The following is a 24,676-nucleotide window of genomic DNA, read 5'->3' as shown; positions in this document are numbered from 1 at the left end:
CCGGCCTCCGTCCAGACTCCTCTGATGACGTACCAGACACACGTATCACGATACAAAGAGAAAAAAGGCATAACATCATTTGTTTTTTTTTTCTACAACCTTCATTATTTTCATTAGTACAATACATGAGAGCCGGACGACAACGCTGCTCCTCGGCTGCGTTCTCAGGCGTTAGCAAGGCGAGCGGGTACGTGGAGGGCGAGACCAGACGGCGTGGTTCGATGTGGACAGTCGGCGGAAGATTCTGCTACCGTCAGGAGTTTGAGAGGGACGGGAAGAGGTCTTTACCTGAATACATCCGTAACCATGGAAACGCAATTCACATCCCTCTGAAACTCTTGATGAGATGTGACTGACATTTTATAAAACAGGAAAGTAGCAGAAACTTCACACTTAGAAAACTTTTGCTCTAAAAGAAAAAAAAAATTGAAATAATACAACAGTGTCAGTGGAGAAAACGTTCAGGTGAAGGTCGGAGGTCAGCTCGGCTCAGAGCGGCGCTCAACCGGATAAGGCGACCCACAATCAGAGAGCGTCAGCGTAACCGGAAGCTCCTCTGGAAGGCACTTCCCATACGAGCTGCTCCGACTGGAGGGAGGCGATCGCGGCTCTGAGCCGCCGCCGCCGCCGCCCAACGCACGAGGTTCAAACAGCAGGCTCAAACGACCACGTCCATCCAGACGCCACACGGCTGACTTTGGTTCCAGCTTTCAGACGGATCACCTCCAGAGGCAGAGAGAGAGAGGTCTCCGCTTCCCACACGAGTCCACCAGAAAACCTGATCTGACGCACGAACATCACGTCAGCCACTTTTTCTAACCTTCACGCTGTAACTTTTAAATGCTGACCAAACAAGAACCAGAAGTGGGACCTGTAGTTTTACTCATTTCAGTTCAACTTTTCAAATAGTTTGAGACTTCAGAGCCATTTTAGCTGATTTTACTTATTTTCAAAAAACAATATTTCCATCTAAGTCTAAGAAAGGAAGCGGTGCTGCGGAGCCGTGAGGTGAACCAGATCAGGCGATTCTACGACCGATTCATGTGGAAAACTCTCAGACTCTCTCCTGCCTCTGAATATCGTGAACCTTGACAATGATCCGAACTCGATGAGTCGTCATTCTATGCGGCGAGGCGAGGCGAGGTCGATCATCATCATCATCTTCATCGGGGTAGATCAAGAGCGAGACGGACAGGCACAGAATACAGGGGAAATACAGGAGAAGGGTCTCATGTAATACAATATCCATGCTCAGGCAGACATAAAGCACTGTCAACATATATTTATATACAAGTTTATACAGAAAACAGTGAAATATCATCCATAAAATAAGGATATAAGACCATGGAGGCGGGAAAACAACTAATCAATCACTAAAGGATTACAGCACCTGGACTGGTGGGTGGAACCGACGTGTGACAGTGTGATACAATATCTACATATCAGGCAACCATCGCACTGCTCTACTATGCATCATGTGTGAGGAACGCAACCCAGTCATGGACCGTGTGATAAAATGCTGAGTGGAGGATGGTTACAATGTTGGTAAAAAGCTGACTAAATCCAGCAAGCAATATATGTGACATTCCTGGTTATAAAAGAAATTAAACAAAAACAAAACAGAGAGGAAAGAGGAGGCAGAACGCTGCGCGCTCATCCTTCCATTAGTAATGAGGGAGGCGGGGCGCTCCCAGCTTTAGTACACCGGACTGTTGCGGATCCCGCAGCACAGCACCATGCTGAAAATCATCTCGAAGATCTGAAACACACACATTTTCACCGTGACTCATTCGTCCCAGAGATGATTTTAGTGGATCTGCTGCATGAACTGCGCTCTCGTCGTTAATCTGACAGTCAGTGAAATATCACACTGTGTTCAAAACACATGCTCTCACCATGATAACTGCGACCGCCAGAGCGACGATACCGATCACATAAATCTTATCTGAGAACAGCTCCTGAATACGGTTGTGGCAGTTCTGGAAAGAGAAAAACAAGCAGAGAGGAGCATCACTTCCCGCTCGGTCTACATCAGAGGCAGTCGTCAAGTCTGAGAGCGGAGGAGCTCGGCTGTTGTGGGAGCACATTTATTTTCTCTTTCAAGCACTTTGTGTGGCATTATGGTAGCACAAAACGTGCCGACCCATCGATCGACCGCACTGGAAGTTTTAATGCGATAAAGAGAAGACTGTACTCAACTGGCAGACTGACTGAATGTGCTGATTTCTGACAACATGCACACACTGTTATGATTTCACCTTGAAATCAATCAAAAATAGAATACTTTCAATCATTACTTGATTCAAATGTGTTTCAAATGATCCATTATCTGTGAAAACAATCACTTCTGGACATTGGGTGAAATATGTGTAACATATTTTCATCAGTGGCTGCTATGTGGTGAAATGCTGACATTTAACAAAGTTCAAAGAGATTCGTGTAAAAAAGTGCTGACAGGTGGGTGTAATGTCCAGTTTGGCCTCACGGTGGCAGTGTGGTGTTAACGACTCATGCTCTTCACACTGAAACTGTGAAACCATGAAAATTCACCACAGATCAAGGGGTTTGAGCCAAATTCTGTGTGTGTGTGTGTGTGTGTGTGTGTGTGTGTGTGTGTGTGTGTGTGTGTGTGTGTGTGTGTGTGTGTGAGATTACAGTCATGATGGAGGCTCCCTGGCTGGGGCAGAGGTCTGTCATCCCCAGGCGGTCTGTCAGGAGTGTGACGAAGCTGGTCCCCTGTCCTTTACCACAGCAGCTCAGCTGAAACACAACCAAACTCAGTCAACACCAACAAGTTCTGCTGCTTTTCCACTTCGACAGGCGACGCTACAATTCAGCCTCCTGATCCTTCAGGAAGAAAGCGCAAAACACTTCCTCCTCTTCCTACAGATGGAGGCGATCCGTGTCAGATTATTTCCCATACCGTCTCATGGAAGACTTTGAGGACGGACGCAACAGCTTTCTTCTTTTCTGAGTCAGTGATGGTGTCTTTTATGGCCTGGTCGTACACCGAGTCATAGAAGTTTATCATCTCCCGGGAAACCTGAAACACAAACCAAAGGAAAGTGTTCAAACTGAGCCGGTAGAAGCTCCAACCCTGGGAGGAAATTAGAATATAGAAGGCAGATCCAGGTTGAGCAGAACATTTCCTAAAAATTATGCTAAATAAATCATTGTTCTTAAAAGAGGGGCTGTAGATGGGTGTGCTAATTACTACATAGTGTATGTGTGTGTGTGTGTGTGTGTGTGTGTGTGTGTGTGTGTGTGTGTGTGTGTGGTCTTACAGTGTCTCTGTGCATGTAGCCCCAGATCCCAGCAGCGACCTCACAGGCGAACAGGATGACGAGACAGGCGAAGAACTGCAGGAAGAGCGAGGCAGCAGGTCAGTGAGGGGGGTCCGGAGCGCAGACTGAGTGTGTTTCATGGATCCGAAGGCGTCTTGTGGAGCTTCCCCTCAGTCCCGTCCCGTTAACGTCTGTCTTGACTGGCTCTCTGATCCACATGATGAGGCGCTCTGCAACGCGAGCCGAGGCTCGACGCTCCGGCAGGGGTGTGTGGGTGCGACTGTGACTCACCGTTCCCAACAGACACTGAGACTCCTGAATGGCCCCGTAGCAGCCCAGGAAGCCCACCACCATCATCACCGCGCCGACGGCAATCAGGATGTGGACGCCTGCGGACGCAAGCACGCAGAAAACACAGGGTTAACCGAGGAGAGCTCACACTCTCATTTAATCCGCGTCTGAGGGTCATTTAGGTTAATAAGAGCTGCTTTTACAAGAAGATAGACCACTTAAAGCTCTGCCCCACCCCACTTCAACATGCAGGCAGTACCATCTGATCACCAGCAGGTGGCACAGCTTTGTTTGTATGCCAGCAGGCCTGTGTGAGTCACCTTTCAGTAAATGTTGCTCTTTAATAAACAAAGCCTCTCCTCCATATTCCAGGACACTATCTGGGATCTGTGCTGTTTGCGTCCTCACAGCCGCTGCAGAAACGTCCACGTTTCACCCTCCAGACGCTCGTCCGGCTCGGCTGAACATGGCGGACGTGCACCGAGAAAGGGGGAAATGTGTCAACTGAAGTCTTGTTCCTCAGTGACACTGCATAAAGCGCTGCGATAACACACAGATCCTTCAGGGGTTTACTGCTTCCTTCTTCCTATTTGCTCATTTCTCTCTTTGTCTGCTGCATCCTGCGGTCGGTACCAGTGAAGCTCTTTTCATTCCTGCTGAATTCAGACTCCGACAGACGACGATGGGATTGCACTGCAGACGGTCCTGGGGCGGAGCAGGTCAAGTGTTTCTATCTGACACAAGTCCCAGTATTTACCTCCAGAAGCCGGCAGTGGCCCACATACAGGGAAATACTGATGCACGGAGTCCAGACGAATTAAAGATACAAACATGAACCAGTTTTTCAACATTTGCCTTGCGGTGGGTGCGACTGCCAGACCGACAAAAGATGGTTTAGTGTGCGAGCCTAACTTTTCTCCTCCGGCCTGTGACGTGGAGAACCAAGGCGCTTGCAGATCTGTTTTGATGTCTCTGTGACTTTCTTCCTTCCCCTCTCATAGCAACCGTGCTCGGCGTGTGATTGGCCGACTGGAGCTCGCCTCTCCTCACGGACCGGCTGCTCACCGGGACCACTCTGACGGCTGCCGCTGTCAGGACGACGTATCAGAGGGCGGCAGGCGCTCCGGAGCGCTCCACCCGTCTTGTGAGTTTTCCTAGCGGTCCAGCTATCTGGTGTATTGATGTCTGCTCCCTCCCTCGGCGCTCCAGCATGCTGGGAGTGCCGCTCGGCGCTCAGCTCCAGAGCCATCGCTTCTGCCCGTCGGCTCAGACGTAATTTGATTACAGACCACTAACTGCTCCTGTACTTTGTACACCCTATCCCTCCATTTCTCTCTGGCTCTCAGAGCCACACAACTCAGGGTAATTTAGAAATCAATATGCTAACAAGAGCTCCCTCCATGTCTGGTACCGCAGCTCTGCGGCCGGCCCCGTCCTCCCCGATGCTCCGCTATCTCCATCTCTCCCCTCGTCCTGGCACTCTGCCACCGATCTGTCCCTTCCACGTAATGCATTTTCTCATTCATAATTATGGCCTCAGCAATTCCATTTAGTTAAATGTCTTTTCCTGTGTTTTAATTTAATTTTCTCATGGGTTCTCTTCCATTATGTGCAGCGTCTGCTCCGATCCATCAAGCTCCCTGGAGCTGAAGAGGAGCTTCTGGACGCCGAGACCTTCGCTTTTACAAACACGGCCGCATTAATCTCAGAGTTAAAGGGCAACAAATGGCAAAAGAAGACAAACTGAACAATCTGAGTAACGGGAACTTAAAAAAAAAAGCACAGGAGACATTTCTATAAACTTTGCTTTTTTAAAAAAAGGTAGAAAACATTAATTTCTCAGTAAATGTATGTTTTACCCACAAGGTGGCAGTAATGACTCACGATGACTCAATCAATCAACATAGTTTAAACTGGTCATGTTTAGCTATGCTACAGACGGGGTTAAATCAGGTCTGTAAGTTCAAAATACTTCAGAAAAAGAATAAATTTACAGGAAAATTAAGCAAATGTTTTTACTGACTCCCGATGAAATGCGGTAAACTTTGGTTCAGTCAACGACTGTCAGAGAGAAGCCATCTCGCTCTGAATTGGGTAAACTTCCTGAAATGAATAGTACGTGCACATGCACATGCACACTGTGGCTAAAGTCAATCGTTTCAACAACAAAAAAAAATCATTGGGAAACTCAGGAGTGTCCCTTGTGCTTCTCACTCACTCTTTAATTTGTTGCATAATAAAAAAAAATAAAAGAACTACACAGTCAAGCATGAACGCATACATGATCAGAATGGTCTCAGTGCAGGAGATCGTCATGGTGGACTTGAAGAACTCAAAGAGCTTCTGACAGTACAGAACGGGTTGCTCAGCCGTGTGTCTTGGTAATCTTCAGATTATATAGTTTTGATATGGTCGCTGCATATCAATCGCAGCAAGGCGTGGTAATAGAACCACAGCGTGACGGTATCATCGGAGGAATGCACTCTTCTTTCTGAGCCTCATGGACACGTGAAGTCAGAAAAGCACTTTTCAGATGCTCGTTTTTATTTTCCCCTCTTTCTCTGGGTGCCATTACCTGCATAACGCTGCTGCCTCTCATCTCATCCATCACTCCGGGTTCAGAGTCACGTCATGATGGATGAGGGTTTCAGTAGGATGGTGATGCATTGAGGAGCGATTTAAGTACGCTGCGTTGCTGTAGCACTCATACGATCTGACAGCACAACAAGGAAAGAGACATCCGAGGTGGAGATCCCCCCATCGGAAACACAAACTGACTTCTAAAGCAGCCATAGTGGAAGGTAAAGGTAACCTTTAACATTTTATCCAGATGGTTTTGGTTCCTCCACCGAAGTCATCCGACGATTGTCTTTTATACAATGAAGTCTCCTGTGGGCTGCTTCCTGTTCCCTGGTATATTTTGGTGGTTTATTATCGATACTGTAAAGCAGCCATGTGAGGAAACTCTGACTTCAGACCGGGACAAATGCAGTGGAAATGAGCTTTATGGGAAACGCTAAAAGGCTTTCCAAGTTCTACTGCGCTGTGAATCACCTACTTCTTCTTTCGTTCTTTCAGATCAACCACACGGCTGTTTTCTGGATCTTGCGCTGCTGAACACGCATCGCTGACCATTGGGAGACCGTTCACACACACACACACACACACACACACACACACACACTCAGTTGACGTGAACACAACTGTGCTGTCATGTGCTCGCTCAGAGACTGGGCGACAGCTGCCACACATGCTTGTTTCCCCGACTACAGAGGCTATTTGTGTTTGGAGCAGAGGAGGCTCTGGGCGGACCCTGGCCCCGCGTCTCACCACCGCCGGACCCACTTCCCTGCTCCGACGCAGTTTTTAGCACTTTTCAGAAGAAAGGCGACATCGTCAGGTCGCGACATCATGCTTCTGCTTGTAACCATCGACACAAGAACCTCACGTACGAACCACTTATTTCAGGTTTTCAGCAAACCTGATGAATGCTTTGATCACAGAACTTCGGCTTCCTTCTCTTAAAAAACCTCATTCGTTTTCTGGCGCACCCTACAGAGCGACTCGTGTCGTTTCTAATTAAAAATGTCAACATTTCGAGTGACATGTTGGACACGATTCCGATAACAGCTGTCAGAACAGTTTCCAGTCTCCAAACCGTTATGTAACCCAGAAGAAACTGGTGGCTGATTAGCCGAAAAAGCAAACCAAAAAAAAAAAAAAAGGAAGAAAACAAAAGAAAAAAAGGAAATGACTAAACGAGAGCTCCAAAAAACTGATTTCAGTGTTGTGCAGAGAAGTCAAAAGGGAGGAGGCAACAGAATGTGAGAGGTTGAGAAAAGAAACGGGGCCAACATAGAAAAGAGGCACACGGGACAAAAGGGAAAAGCAAGGAGACTCAAGGCGACTCCAACCTAAACCACAACCAGATGGTGAAGCTGGAGGGGGAGCGACAGTAGGAAGAAACAGTGTGGAGGGAAGGAAAAGAAAAACCTCAAACACAGGGGAAAAAGAGGGGTGGGGCTGGCGAGGAGGAGGAGGAGGAGGAGGAGGAGGAGGAGGAGGAAGAGGAGGAGGGAGGGCCAGTGAGGAATTCTTTCCGATACCAACAAAGTTTCTCTCCCCTGCTCGGGAATGAGAGAGAGGCTTTATGTAATGGTGTTTTAGAGAAAGTCCCTCGGTGGATCCTCTCCGGCCACTGAGGCCGTTTCCCTCCTGAAGCCACAGCTATGCTGCGTCGGAAGATGACACCCATCCAAACAAGCCCTCCATGTCTTCTGAGGCTCCATCACCGCTCCGATTCTGTACTTTCCTGTAATCCCCACTTTTATCTGTCTTTCCCTTCTTCCTAGTGAAACAGTGGATGAGTCACAGAGGAAATGACTGGGGCTGCTGTCACGGCGCCGACGCCTTGTGTGGGAGTGGCTTTCTTTTTTTAAAAACAGTCATATGACGACCCGTGGATGTCTGTTAGCCCGGGTCACGAGCAGCTGCCGATCTGGGCGAGGTGGAGTCGAACCCTCCCAGCACGCGCTCCCCTCCCAGCGGGCTCGGCCGCTCTCTGCTCCCACCGCCGCGGTGTGAATTCCACCACAAGTCGGAAACTTTTGCCTCACAATCTGTTCCACATTTGCATGGTGCTGTCAGGGGAATCTCCCGCTCTGCTCACGTCCCTTCTGGTTCGTATCGTCAGGGTTTCCCGGCCCAGCGCAGCACTGAGAGACCCCAACAAGGCGGAAACATCAGGAAGCTGCTTTTCATGTAATCAACTTCAGAATCACAATGACTGGAGTCACTCCTACGGCGGCGGCGCCCACTGTGAGCCAGCAGCGGTAGCTGTGTTTACAGTCGAAATGCTTCATGCAAAAGCGCCCATCAGGAGAATCTGATTCGATGAGGTTCATTCAGCCCTTTCATACCAGCGCGACACATTTCAGGAGTCAGAAGCACAGAAGACGAAGCGAGGACAAATGAACACGAAAGTCAAAAAACGGTTCTGCTTTCGGCAGACTGAGGGTGACGCTGGTCGCCGAGCACGTCTGCTCATATAAACAGCTGGATGTTCCAGCCGGACTGAATGGGAGGTTATCACCGGTGCGCTTCAATGCGATCGCTTCATTCAGCCTTCGTGTCAACAGGACAATCTGACCGGCCTCAGACTGATTTGTTCAGATGTGAGTCACACATTCAAGTGGGAGGTGTTTAAAGAGCGGAGGGAAAAACCCAAAGCGTCTTCTGAGCAGTAGAAGTAATAAAGAGCGCGCTGCCTTCAGGTCTGCACAGAGGAGGTAAACTCGGGACATCCGAAGAGTCAGAGGCTCAGTTCTCAACATGGCTGCGAGCAGTGTGACATGTCAGTTTAGACAGAGTTTTACTGCTGTTTTCTTTAGCCTTCACAAGTCCTTTCATCATGTCAATGAGGTTTACATAAAGCTCTGCTGTGTGGCCTGCGGCCGCCGACTCACACTGTCTTTATTCATACTCGGGCAGAGCAGAGCAGCATCATATGCATCCATTCTGTCTCCTCACTGCCACTGCTGGGATTATCTGGAACGCCACACTTTTCCAGGGAGGCGACGTCAGTCCAAACCGGGACAGTCAAAGACTGCAGGTGAACGGAACGTCAACGAGCAAAAACCTTATGATGAGAAGTGAAAAGTCCCACTTTCCATTTCTGATGCATTATCTTTGATCTGCTGGGAGTAAGATCTGGCTTATCGTAGCATTGTGTATTGATTTGTTTACACCTTCCACCTTTTTGCAGCCGCACAGCGAAGGTCCTGTGGGCGTGGCTTCTTCAGACTCGCATGCCGGTACAGACCAACACTGGCACCGAATGTGCTCTTATCTTTAAATAAATACAGTGTGAAAAATGTATTAACTTAATCATAAAAGCTCAACCTTTACTCTACTTTATCGAACTATATCAACAGATCCTTACAGACGCAGGAAGATCTACTTATATTATTAATTAATACTTTATGAGGCCCTGTTATTAAATGCTGCAACCAAAGACAGCTATCCGTTTGAGGAGGCCTATCAGCTGAGACTTATCCAGTACTGATAGTGATCTTCTATAAATCTAGAAATGTACTGATCCCTGAGTGAAAACAACCATGTTTCCTTTTCATTTTTTGGGGCATATATATATATACACACACACACACACACACACACACACACACACACACAATAAAAGAGTAATTTTAATAAAAGGTGCAGTATCAGAGGCTCCATCTGCTTCTGCAGTCGTCACTTTACACCAGCTAGTTTCATTAACTTTGATTTGAAAGTAAAAAGTCAGACCATGTGTCGGACCGTCCACTGCCGTACTGCAGGTTATCGCATCTGCATGTTGTCTAATAATAGCTTGTAATTTTTCAGTCAGTCGTTGGTGAAATTTGAGAGGCTGCATTTTACTTTCAGTTTCGATTACACAAACCTCAGAGTCTGAGAGCTAAGAGCAGAGCGATCTCAAGGGTTCAAAACCTTTTTAGTGTACCGTGTAATCTTATTTTAATACTGGATAGTAGCTTTTTGGTTAATGACAGTTTCCTGTGTTGTGCAAAAGCACTGGCCGCAGATTATTTACTCCTTCCCAGACTTTTGATCAAATGTGGTCAATCCTTCATTCTTCCCAGGCAGTCATGATACTCTGAGTATCTCCAACAGCATCAAATGATCAGTGAGGTTTAAAAGCAAAACTTACAAACACACAACTGAATTTTGACCATGGAAAGCTGTTGAAGCCCATTATCAACACTTTCCCAACTCAAAGACTTAAATTTACATCTTTATGTCAACAAGAGTCAATTGTAAAATTGTGAAATTAGCTAAAAATCACACGTTTTGCAATTTCTGACTTGCACAAGCTCAGAAGAAATGTGTAAGCGACCAGATAAGTCACCTAACTCCAGAAGTCAAGAGTAAAAATATTTGAGTTTAATTCCCATGAGAATGAGTCGCTGCAGCGTCTGGGTTTGCATTTTGGGAATATTCACAGCTAGAAGCAGAAACACTAACCTGCAGAGAGCCGAAACCTGGAGTCAATCGTTACAGGGGAGAAGTTAATAAACAGCCGTGTGCTTCAAAGCTGATAGGATAGCTATGTATTTAATTGTCTGACAAAATGATCAAAATCTGAGTTTCTAAATAGAGCTTTACTGTTTTGTTTTTAGAGTTTTATGGGTCCATGTGAATCAAAGGATCTGTGACTCCCATGAATCCAGGATTCACGCTGATGATATGAAAGTTTTCCTCTAAACTTCCACCAAATGATGAGAGGGAGTTAAGTAATGATCAGGAGGTTTTTCTGTTTGTCTCTGAGAGATGAATAATAATAATAATATCTGAAGAATATCCTCAGCAGTACATGAGCAGCAGCTGCTGAAATCCACCTGCTGTGGTTCAACCACTCTTTCTATTTTCAGCTTCTTGGCCACACTGGGATGCCGCAATTCGACTTTCACTTTTGATTTTGGTGGACGGGCAACGGAGCAGGTTGAGAGACGACTGCGACTCGGAGAGGCTTCGGAGAAACAGAAACTGAGCTGAATAGGCCACAGATGAAAAAGCAGTGAACATAAGTCACACAGTTTTTAGCGGTATTGAAATACGGATGGTAACAGAACGAACCAATCAATAAGGTGGTTCAATAGAAGCATCGATACCTCAGAGAACATTTGAATAAATCAACAGATTGTCTTCAAGTATGCTGAGACAGCACAGAGTGTGTTCCTGAGATACGCAGCACACGGAGAGCGGTGGATGATACGTACTGATGTAGAAAGTGCTGGGGGCGTGAGCGCCATCCAACTCCAGTACCAGCAGGTTGCTGGTCTTCGGGTCATGTCTCAACCACAGCGCCACGCCCAGGATTACACCTCCGGCAAGCTGCAACACAGAACACAAGAGTCCTCTATTACATTCATTGTTAGGACAAAGGCCTCAAAATGACTGCAAAATAACATTTCTCCTCATAATCGGAGTTTAAAAGCAGCAGCTTATGTTTGACATCCCTGATTTACCCCCATAGTACACCTCTTTACAGCAGAAACTGGGCGACACTTCAGAGGGAAGAGCTCTCCAACAATAGATGCGGTATACACAAAAAGAACCCAGATTTACACATCAAATCAGCAGACTGACAACAAAGCATGCAGAGCATGAGGAGGGAGGCTGCCGTTCATCTGAGACCAGAGACAAGGAGCCCGCGAAAGGTCAAGGTGGGAAATGTCTTTGTGGATGACTTTGCGTTCCCTCACGGCGAGGCCTGCATTTCCTCACGTCCGTATGAACGGCTGGCGTGACGCGGTGGTCGAGCCCAGGCAGAATTTACTGCCACTTAGCAGAGAAGCTCTGCTCATACTTTGCATTGATTCGCCATTACTCAGTGAAAGAAGAAGCTGAGCGACCCAGTCATCTACCCGGGATCAGACCTCCAGTTTTCTACTAATTCCCTGGATTGCGGCCGCCTATCGTGTCCCCAATCGTCCGCCGATAGATCACGAACGGGAAAACGTGTTCAGGACTTTTAATGAACGCAGGAAAATCCCCATTTGGCCTGTTGTTTCAGCAGGTTTCCCCTCCCCCACTGCACCCACACATGTTTGTGTAGCACTTCTTGTGGGGCCGGCTCATTGACATAATGCATTCCCCTTCCCCCTTACTGCAACCTTAACCATCACGGCGAGGAGCAGGGCTCCAGCCAGCCAGCCATTATCTCCCTGCGCTTTGTCTCAGCGGGGTCATGGGGGGCTGCAGTCGATCCCAGCCGACACTGGGTGAAGGGCAGGTTACACTCCTGACAGGTCAGCAGTCCATCACTCAGCTCACACACACACACACACAATCCAATCCAAAGCTCGCTCTGTTTTTGATGGTTTCTGAAGGTGAAATATGTTTTTATGTGCAGCTCAAACTCGCGCTTGATCACAAGAAGTCTTATGAAAGCATCCCATAACTTTGCCATTTGGCCCTGAAGTAGGAAAAAAAAGTAATTATTCCAGTTTGCTGAAGTAAACATGAGCAATACACATTGCTTTTGCACTGGTGTCCAATTAATGAAGGAATTTGGAAATTGTTGCTTTACATATTTACTGTATGAATTCTTCAAACTTCACTAAAGAAAGATTACATGGCTTACATGATGCTAAAATATGACAGTAAAACCACCCACGCTGGTCAACACTTGAGAACCTGAATAAATCTTTCAGAGTTTTCCAGAAAATGTTCAAACTGTGAGCTCTGTGAACCCAAAGCGGTGCAAAGCCAGTGTCTCCAGTGGTTACAGCTGACGTAAGCTAAAACGAAGCTAAAATGTCAGTTTCAGTGTCTCCCATCTTCGATTACAGACGTGACCTTACTTCTGTTTATTGTTTCATTTCCATCATGACAGCTCAAGTTTGTTGAGAACACAAAGGAATTCACTTCATTTCAACTCTTAATTGCACCAATCTGTCGATATTTAACGCTAAATGACTTACGGGGACTTTATCATCACCACAACCCTTCAGCACAGCTTCAAAGTATCTATAAAAACAAAAAAAGAAGCATGTGATGGCCTGGTTTGGACACAGCAACACTCTGTGAATAGATTTCAACCAAAACCAGCTCCTCCTCCTCCTCCTCCAGCACCACCCCGCCCTGCCTCCGCCTCCCCTTATTGAGCTCCATTCCAGAGAGACAGCAAGTGGCTGCTGGGCAACCGGATCAACACCACAACTGGCAGGAGCGCAGCAACGACACACACACACACACACACACACACACACACACACGGGGAGAGCTGGAGTACTTCTAAGTGGCTGCGTTTGATGAGCTACTTTGGCCTCCCAGACCGAACGCCTCACGGAGCAACGGCATCTTTAAATTCCTCCTCAGAAGAAAAACTCAGCGCTGAACGCTGCTAACTGCTCTGTGCTGAGTGAAGAACGTCACTCGATGGTTAACTGGCGGCGCTGGGACATCTGCTTGTGATTAGCATTGGTAAAACTTACTAAAACACGGGATTGGGAGTTGGGAAGTGAGGTGAAAGAGGACGGTGAAAACACGGCATCGCCAGAAGAGCAGTGCAGGCCTCAAGTCAGCCAACATTCAAACGTCTGTGTGAGACCCGGACTGCTCCGAATGGCATTCAGGCTGAATGAACACACACATTATCATCCTCTAAAAGGCTGTTGTTGTCGGTAAATCGGCGGGATTCGTTCAGTTCAGCTTGAAAATATAATGATCCCATCACGGAAAAAAGCCGGAAGCATCACAAGAAAACCTAAATTTGATTAAATGATTGGCATGCGGTAATTCATAAAGATCCTTTCATTTATAACCCGTGGTTCTCTGCTCGGGACAATCTACGGATTGTGAAAACCAGACGGTGCTCAATGTGTTTTCAAATCTTGGGATAAACGATCTCCATCGAATTACTCTTACATAAGAGGAGAAGGTAATCGAGAAAACAGCAGTGGATTATTGGAATTTCTTGTAGCTGAACACACACACAAACACACACACGCACGCTGACCTACTGCAAGGAAACTAATGTGGCATGTTTGATTCTTAAGGAGCCACTATTACCTGTGTGCCGTAGGTCACAGAAAGCAAAACCCACAGAGGCATTATGATAAGGAGAGTTTCAACATCAACACTGTCGTAAAAAAAAAAAAAAAAAAAAAAAAGGCAGCTTTTTCAAGTTACTATCACGGATGAGACTGTGTCACAACTTCCCCACGTTAAGGCTACTAACAGTTACCATACACATGTTTTAAGAAGGCTCTGCCAATCAAAACAGCTAAAAGAATAAAAACCACTGCAAGGGACTCTCCAAACAGAAAATATGCAGTAAAAACTCATTTTTGGTGAATCCAGCAGGAATAAACATTCTCACCAATAATGAAAGGATAATTCAGCTCAAGTAAAATTTCCCAGTGAGTCACAAGCCTGCCTCATAAACTCATAACAGCTGCTTCTTCTGTATCAGAAAGTAATAGACGAGTTAATGATAAAGCCACTGCCTTCTCTGACAGTTGTAGAGGAACGCTGAATGAACATGTTTTATATCGTGTTGAAGCAGTTTCTCAACTCAAGAAGAGCCGTTTCTACTGGGTTATTATCCAAACAGAGCAGGGGTGTGAAACATAGGGCCCATGAGCCAAAACAGGCCCACAAAACCATCGAGCAAATGGTTAAAATGTTTCACAAACTTATAACTCGTAGCACTTAATTACCTGTCTGAACAACTGAAGATGGAACTGGGCTGTATGTGGCCTCTGAACCACTCCTGAAATCGAGGGGCTGATGGTGCTCGGAGGTACGGACACGTCTCTAAAGAGTTGACTTTTATTTAATGACACTTTCAATGAACCTGAACTAATTGGACATAAAAAACACAAACTCTATTAACATCATGGCGTTTTTTATGATGCCTTCTGGTGCAAAACGGAGTGAAATGTCCCCCATTTACAGCATGCATGCACGGTTCTCTCTGTTGTTAAGATTCAAATCCCAAACAGATTGAAAGATCTCCATGAAAAGAGCGAAGAAGCTCACATCCAGAGAGAGATCAGTGTTCCAGAGGGGTGGAAGAAGCTCTGGGACCAGCTTCAGCATGTCTGAAATATCAGCTGTAAAACGTTTAAAGGGGCTGTATCATGCAAAATTCACTTTTGTATGTTTTAACCTTGTTATATAGTTATGTACTCACCGAAAACACCCTCAAAGCATTTTTTTCCTTTGTGCCTGCGTGTTTAAGCTTTCCTAGTATTTGTGCTGCTCGGAGAGGCAGCCCCTCCCACACCCGTGAAAACGCTCTGTTTTCCCACGTTGACGTCACACGGTGAAGACGGCTCCCCTGAGCCCCCCTCCCGCAGGCCCTCGGCAATCAGCGTTGCTGCTTTTTGTAACTCCGATTTCGAGGATAAACTTTGACCATCGTCTGAAAGCAACAGTCAAGCAAGAGCAAGAGTCTGAAGGGTCTGAAGGGTCTGAAGGGTCTGCGCTTGGTGAGTTTCTCACAGGAAAAGACGTTTTTGCGTGTGGAGAAGCTAGAGCTAAAGAGCTAAAGCTAGCTAGCGTATTTGTTTTGAAGCGCTGATTGGTTGAAGTACGCTATCAGTCAAAGTCCACAGGGGGAGAGGCGGGATTTTCAGTGAAACGGAGCGTTTTCTCTTCCGGGTTTCAGAATTAGCCCCAGAAAATATTTTATTTTACACAAAATTACTTTTCCTTAGCGCCAAAAATAAACTATTACCATGTTAGAGCCATTTCTAGGGTTTGGACTAGATAAAAAAGCATGATACAGCCCCTTTAAATTGTTGCTCTGACCGGCCGATTCGAAGGCCTCGTTCACACGGGAACATTTTCAAGCGAAAACTGTCAAAGTGAAACTTTTCTGAAACATTTCTCCCCATAAAAATCAATGCAGTATTCCCCTACCATCCATAAAAAATTATTGAAAGCAAATGTTTCCGCTGGGATGGGTGTGTGCAGTGTGTGTGTGTGTGTGTGTGTGTGTGTGTGTTTCCCCCCCAAAGTGTAGCAGATTGACCAGTTAGCATGCTCATATGAAATAATTTCTCCACTCTAAATACAAAGGAAAATCCTTTCATAAGAGCCAAGACAAAACAAGCAGTGAAACAAAACTCCACAAATATTAGTGCCGTGACAAAGAAAATGTGTAAAATGGACAAGAGTTTTTCAGAACGGTGCAAATACACAGAAACATTAACCGCACCACCAGGAAACAAAGCCACTACCAGAGAAATGATTTACTTTCTGAAGCTAATTTTGTTAACTGCACCAGGAAACAAAACTGTGACCTCCAGACGAGGGTAACGGCAACTAGACGGCGAGGAACCCAACCGTGAAGCACGGTGGAGGCACCATCAGCGTGTGAAGCTGCAAGCTGGATGATAGAGCTCTTCTTCTCTTATTAAAATGCTGGCAAGAAGCCTATACACACAATATTTAAATAAGTTTAAATAACATGTTTTGTGGAAAAAAAACACATTGATTTCAGTTGGTTATTTATTGTTTTTCCAATAGCAATAAAATTGATCACAGAGCTGATACTGAAACATAAATCTAAAAGAATCCACATCAGAAAGAGTTCTGATCTGAAGCCCTTTTAGAATAGTAGTTCTGGCTTATTGTGATCAACTGGGCGGCTCTGTCCTGTAAATATACTGTAAATGTTAGTTTGGGTTCCTCTATTTCTGGAGACAAGCCACAACTTGAAATAGGTCATTTTGGGTTGACTCCATTTTTTTTATCAGTTGTACATGCTTACCCAACTCTGGTGGAACAAGTCAAGGTCAGGTCAGGGGTGGGACTGACTACCGAACCACAACGCACCGCCTGCCAGCTCAACATGCATCAGCTTCACTCACATGAAGAGTTTCTGTCCGTTCTCATGCAAATAAGCTGCAGAATCATCGATAAAAAATTCAGAGCATTTCCCGATTGCCCCTGCAATGAACTTCTCCAAAACTCCAGTGACACACTCCCAAAAGTGTCTTCACTGCCTCACAGAGACTCTGAGCAGACGAGTGTCGGCAGTCTGATGCCGTCATTGCGACGTCTTTCCCTTGAACCAACTACAAGCTAAGCTCAGCAGCCATGCATTTAGTCCCTTTCTTAAACAGTACATGAAATTTCAGTAACGCTGAGGCCGTTTGCTCTGTCCTCAGTTAGCATTCGCCAGTCAATCTTTCTTTCTGCCCGGAAGCTTGAGCGACCCCCAGCATGACCCCTGCGGTGCACAGAGGAAATATTCAGAGAGGACAGCAGAAGATGACTGAGACCTGATTGATTGTTTTTCTCAATTATTCAACATGAAGGAGACGAGGCAACGAGTCAGTACAATAAGAACTGAGCGTGATCGGTATGTTTGAAGGGAAGCACCTTTATAGGTCATGAACTTTGAGTCTTGAACTGATATATGGACTCATAAAAAGCAGTTGTCAGGAAAACACTTTGGAACCACAAACTCTTATAAGAAGCTATAAACGCCAGCTCGAGCCCCCACGTCCGGCAAGTCTTCACACAAAGGAAGAGCGGGAAAACCATGTGGAACTCCGAAAGTGCTTGACATATATTTTGGTGTCAGACGGTCCAGCTCAAGTTTCCCCGCCAGCTTGCCCACCAGAGTCTATTTCTGACAGCTGCAGAAGGTGGAGGTTGGTGGGAGTGGCGGGGTCCGGTCTACAGTTCCATAAGACTCCACATGGAGAACCCCCTCCCAACCCCCACACTGACTCACCCGCCACACTGCGCATGCCTTTCCTATTTTGGTTTTCTCATCATTACAATTAGACCGACGATTTCATCTGTGAGCGTCTCACCTGACAAAAACACACCTCTCCTCCTGCCCTCTTCAAATCATCTAAGAAGCGTCCCTCTTTTCATTGGTTTAACACAACAAATAAGCTGAATTTATGTCATTTGGTGTTTTCTCATCAAATTATAGTGGCAGCTGTTTGGCTGCTTGTGAGACCAAGACACGCTGATCACATTTCAACCACACACTCATGGCTAGGCTGGGAGGGTGTGTTTCAAACCGGAGGATCTCCCTTGAGGTAAAATATTCACAATCATGACGGGAGACAACGTTTCCAGCTGAACACAGCTGCATCGGTCAGGTATGAAAACATCCACCACAGCTGCTCCTGCGTTAGCTCCTCCAGAGAATCGGAAAACACCGCACCACGTTTCACACACAAGAACAGCATGAATCCACGACCGCAGGCGACACTGCGCGTACAAGTAGTGAAACAACTAACGGGGCCTTTTATTATCTTTAGACACAGAAAGGAGCTCCGAATGTGGAAGGCATCATGAGCGCCGTGACAGAAGGTTTGGCAATACCTGTCTGTAACACCAGGTGGCGTAGCGAGTCGCTTCTGTCCAGAGCACAGCAGGACGTACACATGCTGCTTCATCAGAGCCCTTTTCAGCTCTGTTTCAAAGATTTCACAGAAATATAGCAACCACGCTAAGATGAGCAGACATATTCCTCACGCATCAGTCGGCTGGAGCTGCACGGTTTTGCTCATGGCCCAGTTTACAATGTAAATAATGAAGCAATTAAAATAAATAACATCTGTCTCAACACTTAAATATCTGTCTAAAGTTTAGGAAAGTTGAGGGTTAGATCACTATGAAAAAAACAAAAACTTTGAATTAAACATAGAACCGAGTAAATGTCACCACAAATTAAAGTGATCAATAACTACAACAGCTACTCTTTAAGAATCTCAGATATTCAGCGAAACCCCAAAATATCTCGACACCAAATCAGTCGCACGTCACCTTCTCTCACTGGATGAAACTACTGGAACTGGATCTAGATCACAGTTTAAAACTAGAGGTCCAATCTACCGCGCTCCGCCTTTGGATCGAACTTCCTCTAGATTTGCACTCCCTGGACTCAGTGGATGCTTTCAAAAAACATTTAAAAACATTTATGTTCCAAAAAGCATTCTTGTCCAAACCGACAGCATTGTCTGGGCTGTACTATGTATTCTGTACTGTTTATATGATATCTTCTCTCTCTCATCTTATGTACTGTGCACTCTTCATACGACCTGTTATGTATCAAGCTTTGTTTATATAATCTTTTATCATTATATCTTGATCTTTATATGACTCTCTGCCACTCTGAAGCACTTTGTGACGGACTGCTCTGTGAAAAGCGCTATACAAACAAATTGTACTTCCTTACAGTAATCATTAACAGTAAAAATGCGATAAACTGACACCATCCTATGTCGATAACAAACATGACATACTGACCTGGTTTGAAAAAAGAAAAAGACTAGGCAGAACACAGATGGTAAAGAAACATTCATGTTTTGACTGCAGTTGTCTTCAGGTGCTATGGCTGAATCAAAGATTTAATAAAAAAAAAAAACATAAAAAAGATACAGACAAGAAAAACAGGGACTGCAAGACATCTGTATTATCTGTTGAGCCTTGGATGGTTTAATCTTGCCACATTTCATGACAGTAAAACAAAGCAATGATAAAAACAGTGAGTAATATGTGACTCAACCCTCTATGGGCAGATCAGGAATTAGGAGGAGCAGGCTGGCGACGTGTGGGCACCAGGAGGACAGATATATGGAAGTGAAACAGCGGAAAACCCTCAGACGAGCTTTCTTTAACTCCGCGGATCCGGTTCAACGCGACACGCCAGAAACACGCTCTCCTCGACATTTTGAGACAAACTTATCGGAAAATGAGTGTTCAGTTCGAACTGCTCAAATACCCAGAAACCACTAAGTTCAGTGAAGATATGAGCGGTACATGAAGCCATCACACCACACATGAGATAACACACTCTTCCTCAGACAGGAAGTTGAAGTCTGGTTGGCCTCAGCAGACTGCTACTGGGATCTGTTGTGAAACGCAATAAGCACACAGCAGGAAACCACAGGCCTTCACCATCAGCTTGATACACGGCCTCTTCGCCAACACAGGCCCAAGCACACGAGGAGTGACAGTTTGGACTCTCTGCATTCACCCATTTCATTGGTTACTGTGTAGGTTTTCCAAGCGGCATGAGGGCTGACGAGCCAATCAGAGGTCATGACGAGGCTGCCATTTCCAAAAAACAAAGGCATTTCTTTGCTGCACTAAAAGAAAGCAAAAACTGAGTGTATATCCACTTTTCCGGAGAGCAAATCACCACTGGGGAGAACATGCAAACTCCACACAGACAGGCATCCACACACTGGAATCTAGCTAGGAATTCTTACAGTGAGGTGAGAGATTTAACCACGGCAAGACGGTACAGCTGATTTTACAATTAACACTAAAAGTTACACTAATGCTTGAACAGACGACATTCAAATTTTAGGAATGTTTTCTTTTCATCAGGCTGACCCTGTGTGGTGCTGCCAGTAAATTTGAAAGGACCTGGAATCCATTTTTATCATATGTGGATGGCATAGTATGTAATATTCCTGTGGATTGATCAGGTACTTTTGTTCTGAAAGTTTTCTTTTTCTTTCTTCTTTTCTTTGCTCTGGGGGTGGTTTGTGGGTCGTTTGCTGTACTCTTTGAATTACATCAGTAACATAGTATTGTTTTACGACTGTCATTGCTGCTTCTATATGTGAAAATCCAATTAACAGACTTGACACAAAAAAAGGAATGTTTGCTTTTCTAAAAAAGAAGATTTTGTAAGTTTCATTAATATTTGATAAAACTGAGCAGTTCAGAAAATGTTTTATTTAATAACAAAGATGCAGATCAAAAGGTTTCAATGTGATTTAACATTATGGAGCAGCTACTAATAAAGTATTACAGTGACGGGACAATTTTTAATTCATTATTTCCAGCTGTATATAAAAACAATATGGATAAATGGACATTAAACTTTTCTTGGAGGCATTTAGCACTTAATCAGCTTCTTAAATAACATCAAAAATCCTCCAGTTAATCTTAATGCCAGTATAGAATTGAGATCTATCAGCTGCTGAAATAAATAGATTAATCTAAACTAATTTCACTGAGCTAATCATAGTCCAGGGTAGAATCACTCAAAACAAACATGTACATCTATTTAAGGTAAAAATCACAAAGAGAGTGCAGAAAGAAGCCAAAGAACAACCACGCAGGCTCAGAGAGAACATGGGAACTCCAGACAAACTGGTCTGAACTATAATACATTAAATGTCTCACTGTGTTTCTGATTTGAAAAAATCTGGCAACATTTGCAAATCAGAGAGAATCACAAACAAAGTGAATCCGTGATTAGCTGGTGACATGACGGGTCCATACATGAACCGATCCCTCTGAATTTTTCACTGAGTTTTTCCAGATGAAGCACATCCAGTCATCACAAAGTGTCTCAACTTGTGGTGAATAAATACCGGTAACTTGTGACTCACAGCAGTTTGAGCAATGGCACCGCTGTAAACGTAGCCGCGAGCACTGAATGTCTCTGCTTATATGAAGTCCTAAACGACAATCTGAAGCAGATCTTCAGTGTTTCACACAAACCAGCACACTGGCTGCGCTGGTTTCTGACACAGGGACGATGAAGCGTCCTTGAACAGCTTCTGAGACCACGTGAAAAAACGCTGACGCCCAGAGCTGTCGGCCAACACCTCGCAGCAGACGGGGCTGCTGCAGGCGGCCCGCCGCTGTCTCCATCCAGCGGGAAAGACACGCCCAAAGGCACAAAGACCACCCATGGCACTAAACAGCCCCCTCCTCCCCTTCGTGTGAACGCCGGCCGATGATTACAAAAGTAGTCTGGAGCAATAATGCAGAGGAATACCTCACCCTCACCCACAGCATGGGCCGCCCATTCATCCAGACAAGACCCAACAGGAGGACAGTGAATATGCTCCATGGATCCCAACACCATCGTGTCAGGCAGGACGTCATCGCAATACAAGAATGATTTCACTCAGCAATGACTGAGCCTTTTAAACTGTCTGTAGAAATCACAGGCCTCTCACGGGATTAATAGATGAGGTATTGTGGTGGGAATCACTGCTTGTGCTCAGAGACACCTCTGAAAACTTAAAAAGCTTAGCATCGGCTGCAGACCAGAACAGGCAGGGGGAGTTTGTATCTGGCTATTTATTGATTTAATCTGCTAGATTACAATAGGTTCTGCTTATATGACGACTTTTTTCAAGTGAAAACTTAAAGTTTTCTTTTGCATCTCTGAAACACTATAAACACATCACAAAAACACAACACCATCTAGTGGCCTGGCATGCAAACTACAGCGTTTATTATTTTTCTAATGGTCCAGTGTATATGGCGATTGATACCAAAACTTTTCAATACAGTTTTCAGCAGATTGTTTACTTGAGTAAACGGTGTGTTAGTTGCTTTCTATACATCTACTGCCAGGCACTCGCTGTCCACACAGCACATCAGGCCATTGGAGAAAACAATGTGTCTGATTAACTCAGGATTAAAAACCACACTCTTACAATGAAGTGCTTCTGATTGATCGGCAGAATGAGAACAAGTCCGGGTGAAACTGTAATGAGAGTGTGGAAGGAAGTGGAAAAGGAGGAGTTTCTGACGAAACCAAGGAAAGTAGAAACTACCCAGAAATCTTTCCATGATCCATTACCCAACAGGGCTTTGACTCACCAAATGGAAACCACCATGTCACCCCCCCCCCCTTCTCTCACTAACTCATTCACACACACACACACACACACACACACACACACACACACACACACACGAGTTGGGTGGAGGACGGAGTCCAAACAAAGCCATTCTCCAGAAGCTGCAGCACTTCACAGCAAGAGCAGAAAACTAGTAAAACTGACAACTTCTCCGTGACCCACTCCTCCACATCGCCCCATCTCTGACCTACAATCACTGGAGCGTGTTTCATGTCCCAGCAAACAAACTCGGGGAGCTGGCTGCTCATTAACGGGCCGAGGACATTATTTTCCGCGGTCTATTTCACTCTGGATTAGATCCTGGGGGACGCGTCGTGTTTACCTCCGATCTGCCCACCGTATTCCCAAACGTGAACGCGTAGTTATGTAAAAATTAAAATTAAATGAAATAAAATCCACGACTCGTTATTGAATCCCTGATTCGTGGGACACGCCTGGTTGTTTTTCTGAGGTAGCCCAGCGAGGTGTGACGGGACCGTCGTCCGTGTACCGAGCACCGTTATCTGACCAGCCTAAACAAGCTCGCGGTGGCGGCGCTGCGCAACAAAGTGAACACACACACACACACACACAATGCGTAAGAAAAGCGCGCGCGCTGCTCACCCAGAAGATGAAGTTGAAGAAGAAGAGCAAGTACTTGATGAATTTGGTGCAGCCTTCGACTCCCATGGTGGTCCGTGAGAAGGTGTGTGTGTGTGTGTTATTCAGCAGCGGCAGCAGAGACGTGAACCCGCGGGGATCTCGAGCACAAATCCTGAATCCAGCCCGTGCGCGGAGGCAACACCCAGCTCCCCCGCCCTCACTCACGAAGGCAGTGTCGCTAGACCAATCGGCGAGGCGGATTTATGATTGACAGGAGAGTCAGCCAATCAGAGCAGGCCCTTGCTTTTCGCAAAAGAAGCTAAATTCTAACGGGAATGTGGAGTGAGACACCTCTAGAGGGCGCCAAAGAGCTTCAGCCAGGGCATGAAACAGCAGGGATTCTGGGGACGTTTTTCCCACTGTGATCTTTTTTTAATCCAGGAGTGTCAGACACATTTTAGTTCAGCGGCCACATGCAACTCGATTTCAACTTCAGTGGTAAAATAGTGCCCTAGTAAGAGTTTAAATTTAAACTTTTACATTTTTAATTTGTTCAGATGCACAGAATGCGTGACGAGGATATCTATATCTTCTCAAGAAAACAAACAATATTGAAGATAGAAAATTCTCACAGTCTACCATGTCTACCAGTCAACCACTTGTCATCATGACAGATGGAAGATTTCTCAGCTCGGGCCTCAGTGTTGTGCAGCAGCGTTAAAGATCAATCTTTTCCTGGAAGGTTTAAGAATGTGCTTGGTGGTTCTGTGACTATGACCCAGTGTGGAACCTGATGGAACCTCTTGTGGGCCAGTTTCGGTCCTCAGGCCTGTGTTTAACACATTTTAGAGCACACTTATTTAAATTATTTTGAAAAATGAACTTAAACTGAAATGGATCAGCATGGTCTGAGTGTGAGGGGGGAATTCCCCCGGAGGCGCCAGAGAGCAGATGCAGGAAACATCAAGGGTTCTTTTATTAGATGATCAATATAATACTGTCAACAAGTGGAGAAAATATTGTAATTTTTCTTGCATTCTTCCCAAATTATAGCACGAACATCTGCATTTGGTTTCGATCCAAAACACAAAAAGACAAACACATCTATTATTTAAGCCTTGAGGCAAATTAGCCACCAAGTAGTCTCAAACACATGTAAATTGGTCTGTGGGCAGAAACCAGAATATGTGGTGAAAACTCACACACACACATGGGGAAAACACGCACAATCCACACAGAAAGGCCTCCCTTTCCTGGATTCTAACTATGGATCCCCATTGTGACATGGGAGAGCTCACGAGCATCATATAATGTAGACGCCTCATTCACGCCGAAGTGCCTGAGTGGCGGCCATCTTGC

At 45.5% G+C, this 24,676-nt stretch overlaps 1 protein-coding gene across 1 annotated transcript; it reads right to left on the bottom strand.

The window, feature by feature from the left end:
- LOC115391571 (CD81 protein) lies at nt 1–23,507 on the bottom strand. The gene is made up of 8 exons (XM_030095847.1): nt 23,339–23,507; nt 11,354–11,468; nt 3,576–3,673; nt 3,285–3,359; nt 2,924–3,043; nt 2,656–2,760; nt 1,896–1,979; nt 1–1,759 (listed from the first exon to the last, which is right to left on the bottom strand). Exons 1-8 carry the CDS (start codon nt 23,402–23,404, stop codon nt 1,697–1,699), a joined length of 726 nt encoding a protein of 241 aa, XP_029951707.1. The 5' UTR covers nt 23,405–23,507; the 3' UTR covers nt 1–1,696.
- Between the last annotated feature and the right edge of the window lie 1,169 nt (nt 23,508–24,676).

The sequence above is a fragment of the Salarias fasciatus genome, chromosome 1 (genome assembly GCF_902148845.1).
Source record: "Salarias fasciatus chromosome 1, fSalaFa1.1, whole genome shotgun sequence".
Classification (NCBI taxonomy): Eukaryota; Metazoa; Chordata; class Actinopteri; order Blenniiformes; family Blenniidae; genus Salarias; species Salarias fasciatus.
This window is presented reverse-complemented; position numbering and strand designations above follow the sequence as displayed.